Source organism: Pavona decussata, unplaced genomic scaffold, assembly GCF_977016875.1.
Source record: "Pavona decussata unplaced genomic scaffold, jaPavDecu1.1 SCAFFOLD_37, whole genome shotgun sequence".
Taxonomy (NCBI): Eukaryota; Metazoa; Cnidaria; class Anthozoa; order Scleractinia; family Agariciidae; genus Pavona; species Pavona decussata.
The window spans coordinates 829029-847557 of record NW_028145459.1 but is presented as its reverse complement, the minus strand read 5'-3'; the positions used below and the strand labels follow the sequence as shown (position 1 = coordinate 847557).

Genomic DNA, 18529 nt, shown 5'->3' with positions numbered 1-18529 from the left:
AAAACACAACGTAATTTTTTGAATTTTTTGAAAATGCGCTGTACCAGTTTTGTTTCGCGGATGCAATACTTTCGCCATTTATGGGCTTGTGATGGCTATATTTTGGTTCATAAATGGCAAATGTGCCGATACCCTCATATACTATACTACTAAAATACATGATAACCTTATTACCTTACTCAGACTACAAGTATCAAGTATCCAGTTGTTTTTCACAATAATGAAGGTAAAAGGTTATGGCCATGCACGAAAGGTCACTAAATAATCTTTCTTATCCCAGAAAAGACCGTATTCAATTGCATTTTTGTTTCCACTAGTGCTCTTTACTCTTTCGATCTGTTTTTCTTCAAAGTACCTGAGTTTGTTTAATTTGTCCTGGGAACAGCAGGAACAGCCCAAGCCTGAGTGTTTCGACGAAGTACTGTAAAAAGCTGAAAGAAGGGAATTCATATCACTTTTGATAAGCATTCTAGATACCCTGCGAGAAACAAAACACTAGGTTTGAAAGTAATTTTAATCTGTTTTGAAATGTGTGGGTACAGTTCAACAAGGTTGAATTTTTACTGTCGTCTGTACATGTGGTGCGGTGAGACACAAACATTCGCCGTGTCTAATTTCGCATACCCTTTCTTTCTTTACTTCCGTTGTAGCGAAAGGGCATGATCTCATCTTCACAGTCTTTGAAACATGGCTGCCATAAGAGTGTTATGCACAGTGACTCTTTGGTGTATTTATCTACAACTCGTGAGAGGTAAGGTGCACTAACAAATAGATTAGATCACTTGAAGCACTAAGACAAACATGTAGAAATACTACCTCCTCACTGGGAGTTCAGACGCAACAACTGAATCAAAACATAAAGTAGAAAACAATGACGTTCCAACAGTACCCTAAATTGTAACTATATTTAATCAAACTATAGTAGAAGTGTACTTATAAAATATTGTCAAAACATTCTTTTAATTTTCAATGAAAAGTGCACTTGAACTAGGGGCTGAACGAATGATTTCGCATTTTAAATACACCAGTCAATTCCAACAGGGAATAAGCATAAGTGCGTAATTTTTCCTCACTGCCCGTCTCGGGGACCGGGTTTTACTCCCCCACGGGGATTTTGGCGGCCTCGTGATTCAGTCACGTCACAGGGCAGACTTGCTTTGCCTAAGCCGCATACGAATTATCTCAAACTACGTTTTTGTTATAGTGGGGCCTGTTTATAGAATGATCTGCCCCAATAATTAAAGGATGCCAGCTCTGTTGGGCATTTTAAACGAAACATCAAGTAGGTATCTGATCGAATTCCTACACGGACTGATCTTGTAAAAAAAAGTTGTAAAGCATTTTTAATTGTCCGAGCCGTAGGGCATTTGCCGGTTTGTTTGGAAAAAATACTAAGGGTTGGCTCGTGGGGAGGGGGAGGGGGGATGAGCATAGCTGGAAATGACCTATGCATCAGTTACTGTACATCGCAATTTTCATTTGAAATAAAACTTGCCGTATCCTTCACAAAACTGCTAGACAATATAATGTATGACTCATTCGCCTTTACTGTTGTGTTTGGCAAAATATCAACCCCTTATATCACACTTGGAGTGGTGGAGATGAGATCAGGTCATCCAAATGATTGCGTGACCACTAGTGAAACGTGGTCACACACATTGAAATCTTGGGTACTAATGTATCAGTCATTTTCAGCTGTGACCATCATCCTCCTCCCGTCCCCTCCTTCTCGCGGGTGTTAGGATTTTTTGCCGGTAAATGCCCCATGGCCTGGCGGGGACAAACTCGCTGTTCAAATGCCCCACGGTACAGCAAATAAATAAATAAATAAATAAAATAAGAAGTTTATTCTTCGTTTCTGATTAAAGCTTATTCAGACCAACCGTATTGCTCCAGCCGACCATTGCTTCAGGGGATCTGCCATCTCATTTTTGTCCTTCTTTATATCCTCTATAGTAATACACAAATTTTATCGTTTTTTAGGCTAATGGTAAGCTAATGCCCGACTCTCGGCACGGGCCGATGTGGAAAACCTTAATGCTCGTAGGAATTGGCACTGAGCTTTTGTTAAAGTGTCGGATGTTCATCGGTATATGGTTATTGGTATCTCTGGAAATGTCACAACTGCAACATCAATTTACATCGTTACCTATACCTAGACCCTATACGCTCGTTCCGGTCAACTCACGACCTCGGCATCCCCGTTCTTCGCATCACATTACAAAAATGTTGCATACCATTTCTGTCATCTTGCCTCTGGCACGGACACTCCTTCAGTATTCTCGTGGTATACCTGCAACTCTCGCAAGACCGTTTCTGTCAACTTAGCCATAAACACCTGCACTAACTCTAGCGTTTGATGAACTATCGAAATTCTGGAAGATTTACTAAAGAAAATAACAAAACAAAGCATCCGTACTGAATATGAAACACACCAAAGCTTTTCTTTTAATTGTCAGCGTACTTTCTTGCTTTAAACTAAAAATATATCGCACCGTACCAATCCGGCGCTGATGGTTTAATTCAACGTTAACATGAGCTAACTTTAACTTGCAGTGTTCTGTATTTTGCAGGCAATTATTGTGGTGAGCCACCAAAGGTTAAAGATGGACAAGTGCGGAATGAGACCAAAAATGGGACAACTACGGCTTATTACACTTGCAAAGAAGGCTTCACCAGTATGGGAGCATCACGAATAAAATGCCTTTCCACTGGTAAATGGAAGAAAGCAAAAATCAAATGCGGTAAGTTTCAGTCATACCGGCACCATGTCCATCCATGTAATGAGCAACTAGGGGGATCAAACTGAGTACACAATTTAAGAACAGCTGATAAATTGTTCCTTATGTCCAGGAGCCTATTACAAAAAAAATAGCGGATGTACAATTAAAAACGAGATTTTATTCCTGTATTATCATTATTGTTGACGATACGAATGATTGGCAGATGACGTAGAGAGGCTATCATGATCTTAAAAATAAGTGAATTGAGATAGCCTACCTGGATAAAGTGGCGTCAAATCAGTTTTTCAAACACTGAATTAATTTTATAGTACTTTGTTATTTCTTATTTAGTTCCAGTGTGCCCGCCTCCACCCCTCCCAGTCAATGCTGTTATCTCCCATGCTTCAATGCCCAAATACAAATATGCTAAAGGTTCGAGGACATTCTACAAATGTAAGCCAGGATATCACTTGGTAGGACTGATGTTTATTTATTGCCTTGGACAACAGTGGACCAAAATCAAATTTTCCTGTGTTCGTAAGTTACATTCATTCATTCATTCATTCATTCATTCATTCATTCATTCATTCATTCATTCATTCATTCATTCATTCATTCATTCATTCATTCATTCATTCATTCATTCATTCATTCATTCACTCACTCACTCACTCACTCACTCACTCACTCACTCACTCATTCATTCATTCATTCATTCATTCATTCATTCATTCATTCATTCACTCATTCACTCACTCACTCATTCATTCATTCATTCATTCATTCATTCATTCATTCATTCGTCCGTCCGTCCGTCCGTTCGTTCGTTCGTTCATTCGTTCGTTCGTTCATTTATTCATTAATTCATTAATTCATTAATTCAGTAATTCATTAATTCATTAATTCATTTATTCTTTCTTTCGTTCATTCGTTCGTTCGTTTATTCACTAATTCGTTCGTTCGTTCGCCCATCCACTCATTCATTTCCTAACAGTTGTAGCTTGATATTAAAGCTTCGCTATGCTGTGCACCTCTGTTTATCTGTGCGCATTTTGTTGGCAGACGTTTCCTTACATAAGAATTTACACCAAAGTGCCGTGGTGTGTTTAGAAAACGCAACCTAGCAAGCAATGCTTCTGGTAACGATATATATTTTTTTAATTTGTCTTAGCATCAAAGGAATGTAGCAGACCAGAAACCCCAAAGCATGGAGAAAGAATTGGAAATGACTTTTCTGTGGGCAAAAAAGTATGGTACATATGTGATAAGGGTTTCACCATTCATGGTAGTATGATGTTACAGTGCTTGAGAAATAGAACGTGGAGCAGACCAGTGCCGGTATGCAAAGGTAATAATAAAACAATAGAATTAAATAGAATAATAAAACCAATTCAACTGGGATGACTGTGCTTACGCTTACAATCTGCAGTAAAACCATTCAAGGACGGAGTGCACTCTTAAAGACCCTTAAAGTACATCGTGGAGCGGTTGTCATTTGAAGAAGAGTGCCTTTAGATTTTGTCTCTTAAAGAAATAGAGCCATGTAAATAGTTTTTGATGGTTAAAATTTTTCGCTCTAATTCTTGAATTTTGATTCGATTTTAGTTGTTGACTGTGGTAATCTGCCAGACCCCCTCCACGGAAAGAAAACCATGGAAACCAAGACTACATTCGGGGGCAGGGCTGAGTTTATGTGTACAAAACGTTATTCTTTTACTGGGAGCAAAAGAAGGTTTTGTTGGGCTAATGGTGAATGGAGTGGCAAGCCAGTGATTTGTAAAGGTATCTTCGTAAACTTTTCATAGTTTGTTAAGTGGGTGCATGTCATAAGTTACACTTGTGGTATTAACCGATGAACAGGCTTTCAAGTAGGATATAGGACGAAAAGCCCCGCAGACCGAACTCTCTTCGCCTCATACCCCACTTGGGAACCTGTTCACATGTTGTTATGTAGAGCGTGCTCGCACTACATCATTGCATAGAGAAAGTTTTACAAAAATATCTCTCGACTTAAAAGAATTTTTTATTTTATTTATTATTATTATTATTATTATTATTATTATTATTATTATTATTATTATTATTATTATTATTGTTATTATTATTATTATTATTATAAAAAAACCACTCGAAAATTTAATCCACATCTTCACTTGCCGTGTAATATCCTCTATTATTATTATTATTATTATTATTATTATTATTATTATTATTATTATTATTATTATTTTAGCCCCTTGCAATAATCCAGGAATACCAAGAGATGGAAAACGGATCGGTGATAACTTCAAACATGGCAAATCAGTGAGTTTCCGCTGCCCTAAATCTCACAAGATGAGAGGACCAAAAAAGATCACTTGTCATGATGGGAACTGGAGCAATAAGAAACCTCAATGTCTGCTCCCCTCTCAAGTGAAAGGTAAAATGGTATTTCCAACGTTAAGTCTTTGAATGGAACAGATCATGATGCAGTTTGGTTAACGTAACGTTTTAAGTGTAGCCATCCTCTATCAAGTGGAACTACTTAGCAGTACTTTCTCCTTTAACAGAGCAGGCAGGCATGGGTAAATGAATACATTACAAGGAATAGTTTAACCATTTTCCCAGAGTCGTTAAGTTCCAGGGGTAGAGGTAAGTCCCCAGGGGTCTAGGGTCAGGGTTAGAGTTAGGAATATTTTAGACCCAAGATGTGTTTTGAATTATTGATAGTTGGTAGTCCTCGCAATATTCAAAATGGCGGACAGCGGCGAATGACCCGGAACACGCTGCAAAATGCTTCACAAATCGTGGATTATTTTGTCACGTGGCGCACACTTGATTTTCGCTCCACTTTTTCCGGGATCAAATATGATATTCAGCCAGTCATTCCATAAAATTAGGGATTACATACTACAATTAACGAACTTTCAAATATAAAACGTTTAAATTGGGCCAGTAAATTTGAAATATCAGTGAAACACAAAATCATTCAATCACGTAAATGTGTGACCAACAGCAAACTGACATTGGAATCCAATTAAAGGTTTGTAGTGGACTGAAAAACGCCTTGCAGACTTTAAACTCGGTCCCACTTCACGGACTGAGTAATTAAAGCAAGACCTACTTTGACAAAGGGTTCTTATCACTCTTTTTGCAGATTATTCGCAATGTGGAGTGAGAAGTAAAACACGCCGCCCTCGAATGGTTGGTGGGCTCCCAAGTGTTCATGGGATGTGGCCTTGGCAAGTTGGCCTTTATCGACTGGAACGAAGAACTGGTGAATATGTATTTTTATTTGTATGCCATTAGTTATTATTTAACAATATTTTCCAATCCCTTTCTCACTCACCGCATTTTTTTTTCTTCTTTTGTCTATAAAATTTCTGCTGTATTTCTGTCATTTGAGTCACATTTTAGTCGTGGCTGTTACAAATTATCTGTTCTCCTATTCATTTAATTCCTTCCCTATTTCGCCAACCAGGAACCAACCTATTTTAAATGAAATGTGCAATTCTTTTCGAAGCTGATCAAATATGACCAAATGTACATTCAGCTTCTTTTATCATGCTAATGAATACACTATTATTATTATATCATTATCATTATCATTATCATTATCATTATCATTATCATTATAATGTTTCTGAAAAGTCATGTCCTTACCTTTCTCATGATAATCATAAAATCGCTTGTAAAATGTGCATTTTAAATGGGAAACCCCTAATTTTTTCACAAAGCAAACTTCTAGTGCCTATGTTATCTGTCCTAAAAGAACAGCAATGTTGCCTTAACTGCCACCGAGAAAAGGCGTATTGAAATTTCCAAAAGGTAAGGAAATGACGAAAATTGGGGAATCTAGGAAGAAAAATTGCTAGAACTTTGCAAATTTGCCTAATAGATGATAAAGTCATTCCCCACAGCTTCATTTGTATTCCCCACGTTATCATCCATGTTTCAGAAAAGCGACCTTTTGACGAAAAAAAAATTTAGTGCAAGTATAATGTCTAGTACAGGTTTCAAAGTCAACCTCACGACGGAATTGCCATTTTTAAGTTAAATGTCTCTAGAAGGGCTAAAAATAGATGATAATGCCTGGTCTTTTGTGACATAATAGCTATCAATGTATGCAACATTTCGTGAGGTTATCATGTAAATGGCACAAGTATTATAGAAGTAATGAAAGTTTTAAGACCAAATGTTTAATAGGTAAGGAAATGACAGTTTCTAGAATATCGTTTTCTTCTTCAAAATGAACCGCAGATTGGGTGATAAACAAGTCCCGCTTGTTTTCTAGAAAGGTTAGGACGAATGAAAGTGCCAGCTAAGAAATAAGCACTTTCGAACGTTTTACAAATTTTTGACAATTTTTTTCTTGTTTTTAAAGGTAAGGAAATGACAATTTTATTCTAAATTCAAGGAACTTTACATTCGTGTATCTTTTTTTTATTAAGCACTCAACTACTCGGACCTACCTATAAATGTAAGACTTGTTCTTGCCTATTAATACTACATTCGCTGACACATAAGACTTAATTGTCATTAGTGCAATCCTCTCGTATTGCAAAGCACTATAGGTGTTCAATTTTCAACCAAAAATAACTCACAAGTACAAATCCCTCCACCGTGCTGGATTTAAATCATATAAATTCACCATAGTAGGTGCTGAAAGCCAGACATACACAACTAAAGGCCATGCAAAGAAATCGAGCATTTGTCACAAATGAATGGCTTCACAACGAGGGAAAGGTAACAGTGTTTTCTGTAAAAATTGTAAGGAAATGACAATTACTGTGTTGGTTGATATCTTTGCCCTGTGAAAGAAAACTTTGAGTTGACATCCATAATAAGTATTCACAGAAGGAGAAGCAAGCTTTGCCTCAATGTCGTGGCTTCTTTTTAATTTCTGATCTTTTTACGAAAGAAATTGGTCTCAATTTAGGTAAGGAAATGACAGTTTTCAGAATATCACGGGCAGGAAGATTTTACTTTTTTTGAAAAGTCCTGTTTTTTTTTTATGTTTACTGGAATGATATAAACGTAATTACAATGCTCCTCTGAAAAAAAATCCTTCAGAGCAATTGCGGAGCTAGAATTTTGTAAAAATTGTGAAAATTTGGTTACCATGGCAACGTCAAATGTCAAGATCATTCACCGACCATACTTATTTGTTCCCAGGGAAGTTTTAAAAATAGTTACTGAGTTTGGTGGTGTTTGCTTGCATATTAAAAGTTAAAAAGGTTATAAAGGTTCAAAGTCAAAGCGGGCAGAATCCCCCTCCCCCCTTCGGTCTAGAAAGGGTTAACAGGTGCCTAGAATAGAAACCACAGTAGGATGCCAGTTTTGAGTACTGGGGCTCGCCCCTATGTGTTTTAACAAAAATGCCTTTTAATGAGAACAATGGTGTACACATAACACAAACATAAGAAAATCCCTTTGACCTAAAGATGGAGACATGAAAGCTAAATGAAACTGACATCTATTCAACGGGTAAGAGTACATTTGCAGGGAAAAAAGCTTTTTCATATCACAAAGTTCAAACTTCACAGAAATGATCAAACTTCAAAGTTGGCTCATTTTTGACCAAAAACCCCTGAACCTACCCCTTGGAAAAAAGTCAATTTTTTGGACTCAATAGGAATATTCCTTTTGGACGCAAGAAAAATATTCTTTTAAAAGCTTCCAATGGAATCAGTGTGTCCGAAAACGTCCCCTGAGAATGTTTTAGGCCTCCCAAGGGACCAGCGACAAAAAAGTAGCCCATTCTCCGTCAGTTTGCTATCTTCTTGCTCGTCTTGGTCTTCGATTGGATTCTTACATTCCTTGACCCACTTCGAAAAGCTCTCCAAGGAACGGAAGTAGAGCCTGATGGTAGTTCCTTTGAGGTTTTTTTTTTCTTAGTCTTGGTCTGGCTCATTTGTCCCAAATGTCAAAGGACTTGTCCCGCGCTAGACAATCCAAACCTGTTCCATGTGAGTCCAACTCTCGGAGTATAATATGGACGTGCATCGCGTTGTTAAGTGCTTGTGCGACAGGTGTGTCCCCACCCACAATATGACGCTGGAACCTATAAAATTCGAACTGGCCAAGGGATTTCTCTCGAAGACTGTGGTGCATTTCAGCTTGTTGGTAATAGCTAGTCATTCCATTTAGCGTCGCTTTCTCGGCTTGTTACTACTTCTTCAACGCCCTCAGAATCTGAGCCGAATGTTGACATGTCGTCTACGTCTTTTTGACCCTTTTCGAAAAACGCTTCCTGAGCAGGGTCGTATTCAGGGTCGTCTTCGGAACTCTTTGACTCAGATTCCTAATTCTCAGAACAGTCGGTAGATTCTGTTTCCGTACCAAAATTGCTGTCTTTGTCGCTCTTTTTCTTTCTTTTCTTTGGTAAGCGCAGTAACATCAGTTTGCAACCTCTCTGCCTTTCTCTTTTTACCAAATTTATTATTATCAGTTTCAGTAAAACAAAACCCTTCAATGAGAACTGGGGTATAGAAACTTATGTATCCAATCTTGCAAGGTTTTCAACTGCCCGAGTGTTCGGTTCCAACAGCGACAGTGCCAATATGCAATGCCCCCAGTAGCGTGCTTGCATTACGTTTTATTGGCTCATCGTGGCTTCACTAAATTATTTCATTCTTTTGGAGGACAAGTAAGTATTCACCTCAGATTGCCCTTTATAACAATTATTTAAATGCGCGGAAAAAGCCATTTAACTATCATGTTCGTATACCGGAGTAGTTTTAACTTTAATTTGTTGATTTCATTTAAGCACAGCTTTGCAATTATTATTTAGTTGTATTGTGTAAAATATAATCACATTCAACGTATTTTACTATTAGTCTATATTTATTGCCAGGGCCTATAATGATATCAGTTCTTACTTTTGCCAAAAAATGAACGAAAAAACCTATTGTAAATAAAGGCATCTAACTGGATGAAGGCTGACCAATCGTTGATTTGAGACGGGCCATAATTTTAACAAAAAGCACTGAATGAAGACAATTTTAGTCATAAATTACTGCAAACAGGTAAGTCGTCGAAAGTAGTGTCTTTGTTAATGATTCCCCATAAAGAACAGAAAATGTTCCTGTAAGAAAATGACAATGTAAGGAAAATGCAATTTGTGGTAGGGACATTACATTGTCATTTCCTTACTTGTAAGGAAATGACAAAATTGTGGTAAGGAAATGACACTTTTTGTAAGGAAATGACATTGCCATTTCCTTACTGTAAGGAAATGACAATTTTTTTGTATGGAAATGACATTGTCATTTTCTTACTGTAAGGAAATGACACTTTTTTGTAAGGAAATGACAAAAAGTAAGGAAATGACAGTAAGGAAATGACGGAGGAACATTATCATTATCATTATCATTATCATTATCATTATCATTATCATTATCATTATCATTATCATGTTCCTGAAAAGTCATGTCCTTACCTTTCTCATGATAATCATAAAATCGCTTGTAAAATGTGCATTTTACATGGGAAACCCCTAATTTTTTCACAAAGCAAATTTCTGGTGCCATTGTTATCTGTGTTAAAAGAACCTCAATGTTGCCTTATTTGCCACCGAGAAAAGGCGTATTGAAGTTTCCAAAAAGTAAGGAAATGACGAAAATTGGGGAATCTAGGAAGAAAAATTGCTAAAACTTTGCAAATTTGCTTAACAGATGATAAAGTCATTCCCCATAGCTTCATTTGTATTCCCCACGTTATCATCCATGTTTCAGAAAAGCGACCTTTTGACGAAAAAAAAATCTAGTGCAAGTATAATGTCTAGTACAGGTTTCGAAGTCAACCTCAAGATGGAATTGCCATTTTTGAGTTAAATGTCTCTAGATGGGCTAAAAATAGATGATAATGCCTGGTCGTTTGTGACATTATAGCTATCAATGTGTGCTACATTTCGTGAAGTTAACATGTAAATGGCACAAGTATTATAGCAGTAATGAAAGTTTTAAGACCAAATGTTCAATATGTAAGGAAATGACAGTTTCTAGAATATCGTTTCCTTCTTCAGAATGAACCTCAGATTGGATGATAAACAAGTCTCGTTTGTTTCCAAGAAAGGTTAGGACGAATGAAAAGGTCAGCCAAGAAATAAGCACTTTAGGACGTTAAACAAATTTTTGACAATTTTTTTCTTGTTTTTAAAGGTAAGGAAATGACAATTTTATTCTAAATTCAAGGAACTTTACATTCGTGTATCTTTTTCGTATTGAGCACTTAACTACTCGGACCTACCTATAAATGTAAGACTTATTCTTGCCTATTAATACTACATTCGTTGACACATAAGACTTAATTGTCATTTGTGCAATCCTCTCGCATTGCAGAGCACTCAAGGTGTTAAATTTTCAACCAAAAATAACTCACAAGTACAAATCCCTCCACTGTGCTGGATTTGAATCATATAAATTCACCATAGTAGGTGCTGAAAGCCAGACATACACAACTTAAGGCCATGCAAAGAAATCTAGCATTTGTCGCAAAGGAATGGCTTCACAGCGAAGGAAAGGTAACTGTGTTTTCTGTAAAAAATGTAAGGAAATGACAATTCCTGTGTTGGTTGATATCTTTGCCCTGTGAAAGAGAAGTTTGAGTTGACATCCATAATAAGTATTCACGGAAGGAGACGCAAGCTTTGCCTCAATGTCGTGGCCTCTTTTTAATTTCTGATTTTTTCACAGAAGAAATTGGTCTCAATTTAGGTAAGGAAATGACAGTTTTCAGAATATCATGGTTAGGAAGATTTTACTTTTTTTGAAAAGTCCTGTTTTTTGATATATATTGGAATGATGTAATCGTAATTACTATGCCTCTCTGAAAAATAATCCTTCTAAGCAATTGCGGAGCTAGAATTTTGTAAAAATTGTGAAAATTCGGTTACCATGGCAACGTCAAATGTCAAGATCATTTACCGACCATACTAATTTGTTCCCAGGCAAGTTTCCAAAATAGTTCCTACGTTTGGTGGTGTTTGCTTGCATATTAAAAAAGTTAAAAAGGTTATAAAGGTTCAAAGTCAAAGCGGGCAGAATCCCCCCCCCCCCCCCCCCCGGCCTAGAAAGGGTTAACAGGTGCCTAGACTAGAAACCATAGTAGGATGCCAGTTTTGAGTACTGGGGCTCGTCCCTATGTGTTTTAACAAAAATTGCATTTAGCGAGAATAATGGTGTACACTTAAAGGTGCAAACATAAAAAAATCCCTTAGACCTAAAGATGGAGACATGAAATCTAAATGAAACTGACATCTTTTCAACGGGTAAGAATACCTTTGCAAAAAAAGATGCTTCTTTGTTTTAACAAAGTTCAAACTTCACAGAAATGATCAAACTTCAAAACTGGCTTATTTTTGACCAAAAACCCCTGAACCTACCCCTTGGAAAATAAAAAGGGGATTTTTGGACTCAATAGAAATATTCTTTTAAAGGCTTCCAATCGTGTGTGCCCGAAAACGACGTCCCCTGAGACACGTTTTAGGCTTCCCAAGGGACCAAGGACAAAGAAATAGCCCTCAATAGATAAAGTCAGGATGAGAGTTAAACAGAAAAGTATTTTTCAGGGCGTTATTTGCACTTAAAAATGATTCCCAAGGGAATTTTATGATATACCGAGATCCCTAGGAACATAAACAAGTGAAAAATGCCGACTTAAAAATTGGTTATTTTTTACCAAAAACCCTGGTCCTACCCTTTGGAAAAATGTCGATTTCGTGACGCAAGAAAAATATTTTTTTTAAAGCTTCCAATGGAATTAGTGAGTGCGAAAACGTCCTCTGAGACATGTAGGCCTCCCAAGGGACCAGCGACAAAAAAAGTAGCCCCTTATTCGTCATTTTACTATCTTTTTGCTCGCCTTTGTCTTCGATTGGATTCTTATATTCCTTGACCCACTTGGAAAAGCTCTCCTAGGAACGGAATTAGAGCCTGATGGTGGTTCCTTTGAGGGTTTTTTTTCGTAGTCTTGGACTGGTCCACTTGTCCCAAATGTCAAAGGACTTGTCCCGCGCTAGACAATCCAAACCTGTTCCATGTGAGTCCAGCTCTTGGAGTATAATATGGACGTGTCTCGTGTTGTTAAGTGCTTGTGCGACAGGTGTGTCCCCACCCACAATATGACGCTGGAACCTATAGAACTGGCCAAGGGATTTCCCTCGAAGACTGTGGTGCATTTCGGCTTGTTGGTAATAGCTAGTCCTCCCATTTAGCATCGCTTTTACGGCTTGCTGCTTCTTCTTCAACGCCCTCAGAATCTGAACCGAATGTTGACATGTTGTCTACGTCTATTTGATCCTTTTCGAAAAACGTTTCCTGAGCAGGGTCGTATTCAGGGTCGTCTTCGGAACTCTTTGACTTAGATTCCTAATTCTCAGAACAGTCGGCAGATTCTGTTTCCGTACCAACATTGCCGTCTTTGTCGCTCTTTTTTTTTTACCAAATTTATTATTATCAGTTTCAGTAAAACAAAACCCTTCACTGAGAACTGGGGTATAGAAACTTATGTATCCAATCTTGCAAGGTTTTCCACTGCGCGAGTGTTCTGTTCCAACTGCCAATGCCCGCAGTAGCGTACTTGCATTACGTTTCATTGGCTTATCTTGGCTTTACTAAATTATTTCATTCTTTTGGAGGACAAGGAAAAGTATCCACCTCAGATTGCCCTTATAACAATTAATTGAATGCGCGGAAAAAGCCACTTAACTATCATGTTTGTATACCGGAGTAGTTTTAACTTTAATTTGTTGATTCCATTTAAGCACAGCTTTGCAATTATTATTTAGTTATATTGTGTAAAATATAATAAACATACAACGTATTAAACTATTACTCGATATTTATTGCCAGGACCTATCATGATATCAGTTCTTACTTTTGCCAAAACTGAACGAGAAAACCTATTGTAAATAAAGGCGTCTAACTGGATGAAGGCTGACCAATCGTTGATTTGAAACGGGCCATAATTTTAACAAAAAGCACTGAATGAAGATAATGTTAGTCAGAAATTACTACAAACAGGTAAGTCTTTGCTACTAGTGTCTTTATTAATGATTCGCCATCAAAAAGAAAAAATGTTCCTGTAAGGGAATGACAATGTAAGGAGAATGCAATTTCTGGTAAGGAAATGAAATTGTCATTTCCTTACTTGTAAGGAAATGACAAAATTGAGGTAAGGAAATGACACTTTTTTGTAAGGAAAGGACATTGTCATCTCCTTACTGTAAGGAAATGACAATTTTCTTGTAAGGAAATGACACTGTCATTTCCTTACTGTAAGGAAATGACAATTTTCTTGTAAGGAAATGACGAAAAGTAAGGAAATGACAGTAAGGAAATGACGGAGGAACATCATCATTATCATTATCATTATCATTATCATTATCATTATCATTATCATTATCATTATCATTATCATTATCATTATCATTATCATTATCATTATCATTATCATTATCATTATCATTATCATTATCATTATCATTATCATTATTATTATTATTATTATTATTATTATTATTATTATTATTATTATTATTTACACTCAGGTAAAAAGATGTTCATCTGTGGAGGAGCACTAATTGATAGGCAGTGGATAGTCACAGCCGCACATTGCTTCATGTACACACACCCAGATGATAACGTCAGGAGTCCTCTTATTTCTCCACCAAACATGTAAGTTTTTGTTTTCTCGAGCTCTGTGGAGTTTTTGTTAAATTATGGAGGTTTTATTGTCCAAAATGTAGAAAGAAAAACCTTAAAAACAATTCAAGACTATATTTCGGCGGGCTTGGCTTGAATTTATTTTAATCACCACGAGGAGCAAACTGTCTCTGTCAAACAGTTATAAGAAGATTTTAGCAGCTCTATACCAGGTACGCTGTTGAAACTCTTAGCTGCACCAAAATTAAAAAATTAAAAAAGGAATTATGATCCCTAAAATGTACGCCGCTTTCTTCCTTGTTTTGTTGATGTTTTTGTTGTTGCTGTTGTTGTACTTGTGCAGTGTGCTTTCTTTTCATCTGATCCCAATTATCACTTGATACCTTTTCTTTTACATTGCTACCGGTACCCTGTCTATTCGCTGGCAAATTAGAGTTAGCTAGCCTTGGAAGCTCTACCAACGGTTTATAACCACCACTGTTGGCTCTGCGTCATCTCACTCTCCGATACCCAGGCTACGCTAGCTCTTTTTATTGCGCATTTATACCAACGTGGGATATCCCCTTCCGGCTAACAGGAGAACCAGACCCTAGTAAGGTCTTTAATTTGTCTTCTTTTTTTATCATAGAGATGCTCAAAGGGTATGGCAAGTTTGGGAAGCGCTTTGAAACACGGCTACCAATTTCTTCTCTTTTTGAATTATAAAGTTGTGTACCGAAAAGTTAATTGGATTACGTATTCAGGAGTATTTCCTTGTGGGGGGGGGGGGGGGGGACAGGGGGGTCAGAACCTCCCGCCTCCCGTACCTTTGCCTCCCGCCTCCCGCCCTTTTTCGCGTTTCTCCCGTCCCCGAGTAAATTAGAAGGCTTAGAAACCCGTATTAGTCATAAACCTGTACCAAGACGTACCATTCGTAGGCCGTTCATTATTCATTTTTTTACTATATTTATTTTGATTAACGTTAACATTATTGATAGGTTTCGTACTCTGAGTTAATGAAGTTTTGACTAACGTAAAGACTTTCGCTCTTGAGCCATCGTAGCTTGATCAGAAACAAAATACAAACATCGGTGATAGACATAATAAACTTGCCCATTTTATGTAACTTGATGTTTCATAAGCTACGTCAAGTTAAAATGCGCAAGTTTATTATGTTTATAGCCGCTGTTTGCATGTATTTAATTTTTGACTAACATGTTCGTCTTGTTTGACAGTTTAACCCGGCATTCTTTCAGGGTCAACAGTCTTAGTCCATCGTGCAGTGTAATAGTTGTTGCTTTCCTTAATTATTCATTTGTTGGGATCATGTAATTCAAATAGGTACACGGCGAGCTGGCAGCCAAACGCCCCAGTTAGAGTTCAGTACGTCTGCCTAATTCTTGGCGCCGTATTGCGGATCCATCGCATTTACTTGATACACTAATTATATTCTTGATATCTTTCTCGATATCGTTCCTCCCTAAAACTGCGTAAAAAAATTGCTTTTAGTTCGGGAAAAGGTAAAAATAAAACTTTAGGACCTACTTTCAATCCAAGGTTTAAACCTCTGGGTTACTGGTGCCCGGTACTGGTGGTGAATTCTAAGCTCGTTGCTACTGCTCTGAGGAAAGAATTACTGCATTAAATGCAAAAAAGCGTCCGAAATTAGGCCGGTCAAACTGTTCATCAAAAAGAAGTCTTCATCAATGTGCCGAGGAGGCTGCACTGATCTCCTCCTACTCCTAATCCTACTCCTCTTTTCTATAAAGTCGTTCCTGATTGCTTCCCATGCTGTTTGGCTCCCTATTGTGATAGGAATAGATTTTGCCTTGTCCAAAACGAAAAACGGCGTCGTGAAACGAACCACTCCGCACTCTCCACGTGCTCATTGAAACAGCATTCCGTTCGCAATTCCCATACACCATGCAGCTAAATCTTTAGTACGGTCCGATTGACGGTCATTGGGAGCTAACTCCCAAGAGGGTCGTCCATGCCCCCGATTTCTCACTACCGTACTGAAAAATACTAAGAACTACTAAAATGGTCTTTGACGACATTGGATTTTTTTTTATATCTCTGATACTAAATTTAGAAGACGCGTACTTGCTCGCCTTGCTCACCTCTTTTGACTGAGACTTCTAACAACTTGCGCGGCACTCACACATGAGTTCACATGCCACGCTTGATATTTCATGAGCTATGACGTAACACCATGAAAGGGTTTGCAATTGCACCGGAAGTAACCCTGTTTTTCGCCTGAGCACGAATTTTTGTGTGCCCTGGGATATAAAATATTGTGTAAAGCCTCGGAGGACGCTAAATGGAGGACAAATAACATTGTAAAACATTGTTGGGTTCTTTTTTTTTGATAGTATTCTAATGCATTAATAAGTAAAGAAATTCACCGTTTTGTATTGCTCTCCCTCTCCCCGTCCCCTTAGAACTCCCGCCTCCCGCCCTTTCCTCTCCCGTCTCCCGTGCCCCTCCCGCCCCCTATTCTCCCGGGCTCCCGCCCCCCTGTCCCCCCCCCCCCCCCACTTCCTTCCTCAAACAAGGCAAACCCTCTCTTTGAGAATATTTTTTGCTTTTTATTTGAGTAGTCAAAATTATGTTTTGAATATAATTCTTTTAAAACTTCTTTCCATCTAGATAAATTTGTCGCATTTCTCTTGTTCGTATTCTTCAGATATGGGGTAGCAATTGGCGACAGCCATCGCAACAGAACGGAAGGGTCCCAACATACCTTCTTCGTGATTAAAATAATAATGCACCCTCATTACCATGACGACTTCAAGGACAACGACATTGCATTGGTCAAGTTGTCCACCAAAGTGACTCTTGGAAAATATGTTCGAAAAGTATGTCTTCCAGAGCAGAAAAATGGTTCGACATATCAGGATAGCGTCATTTCTGGAAGAAGAGGACACGTAGCGGGCTGGGGTGCAACGCAAATACTTAACCCAGGAGAGTTGGATACACCGGACCCTGAGAAATCCTCTTCTCTGGAATTACTATCCGCGCAGTTTCAAATTCAGGACATGGAACGCTGCCGGAACTCTACAGACTACCGCTTTAACGAATCTATAAACTTCTGCGCTGGAAGCGATAAGCCGGGCGTTGGTATATGTAGAGGCGATAGTGGGGGTCCGTTTGTCGTGAATATGTTGCAAGGCGGTGCGATGAAATGGGTTGCATTAGGATTAGTTAGCTGGGGAGAGGGGTGCGGAATTTATGGTCGTTATACATTTTACACCAAACTTGCTCCTTATATAGACTGGATTAATCAACAAACAAAACACGAGAAAAGAAAAGATTAAATCTTTTCTTCTAATTTACGTGCGTTTAATGAAATACATCTTGAAAACTTTTTAACTTAGGGTTCAGAAGCTTTTAACGTAATGAACTGAAGTGTAAGAACATTTTAGGTCCTGGCATTTTAAATGTTTATAAGGCCAGGATTCCATGTTTAAATGTTTATTACGATTAATTATCAATTATCAGATAGAGCACGCATGCAAATTGTGTTATTATTCAACACATTGATAACAAAGCACAGTTTTATTGCAGAAAAGCTGAAGACTATCTTTCCCCCGACACACGAAATTAAATATATAACAGGATACCTGTTGACTACGGACGACGAATATTCCAGTGTACAATGACCATATTTGGGCAGTGATACAATGTGTTAAATAATAACGCAGGATATCTGTTGACTTCGGACAACGAATATTCGGTGCACCGTGACCATTTTTAGTTAGAGTTAAAATGTGCTCAATAATAATGAGAAGTATATGCGTCTTTGCTATTGTTGGACAATAGCAATGAAGACTACCCGAATGTCTTTTTTTAACGATTGTCTCGTGTCATCTATGAATAATCGACCTTTACTAGGAAAACCGTTATGACTGGTTACATTAACCAAGTTTCTTGTAGACGAGTAAAATACACCAATGAATTCTACAAGAAGAAGCTAGAGTGATGCCTCGATGAGGTTACAAAACATCGCAGCTGCCATTCAACAGATTAACAAGTAATGTCTTTGAAAATATTCCATTACATTATTTCAGTTGCATGATCATATATGGTCCGAGGGAAATTTGTTTTAAGACAAGTTTTACTCAAGTTTTCCTGAAGTTTACGATAGCTTCACCGAACTACTTAGCAGATTGCAAATATACA

At 37.8% G+C, this 18529-nt stretch overlaps 1 protein-coding gene across 1 annotated transcript; it reads left to right on the top strand.

The window, feature by feature from the left end:
• The first annotated feature begins 311 nt into the window (after positions 1-311).
• LOC146483897 (coagulation factor IX-like) lies at positions 312-17729 on the top strand. Its single transcript, XM_085105233.1, has 10 exons — positions 312-507; positions 657-751; positions 2574-2744; positions 3075-3260; positions 3895-4071; positions 4329-4505; positions 4957-5142; positions 5860-5979; positions 14254-14380; positions 17034-17729. Exons 2-10 carry the CDS (start codon positions 688-690, stop codon positions 17662-17664), a joined length of 1839 nt encoding a protein of 612 aa, XP_084961359.1. The 5' UTR covers positions 312-507; positions 657-687; the 3' UTR covers positions 17665-17729.
• Positions 17730-18529: the final 800 nt, after the last annotated feature.

Coding starts and splice junctions, on each gene's coding strand:
- LOC146483897 (XM_085105233.1), top strand. CDS start 688: ATGGCTGCCATAAGAGTGTTATGCACAGTGACTCTTTGGTGTATTTAT. Junction 5,143..5,859: donor GCTCCCCTCTCAAGTGAAAG/GTAAAATGGTAT, acceptor CTCTTTTTGCAG/ATTATTCGCAATGTGGAGTG. Junction 14,381..17,033: donor CTTATTTCTCCACCAAACAT/GTAAGTTTTTGT, acceptor CGTATTCTTCAG/ATATGGGGTAGCAATTGGCG.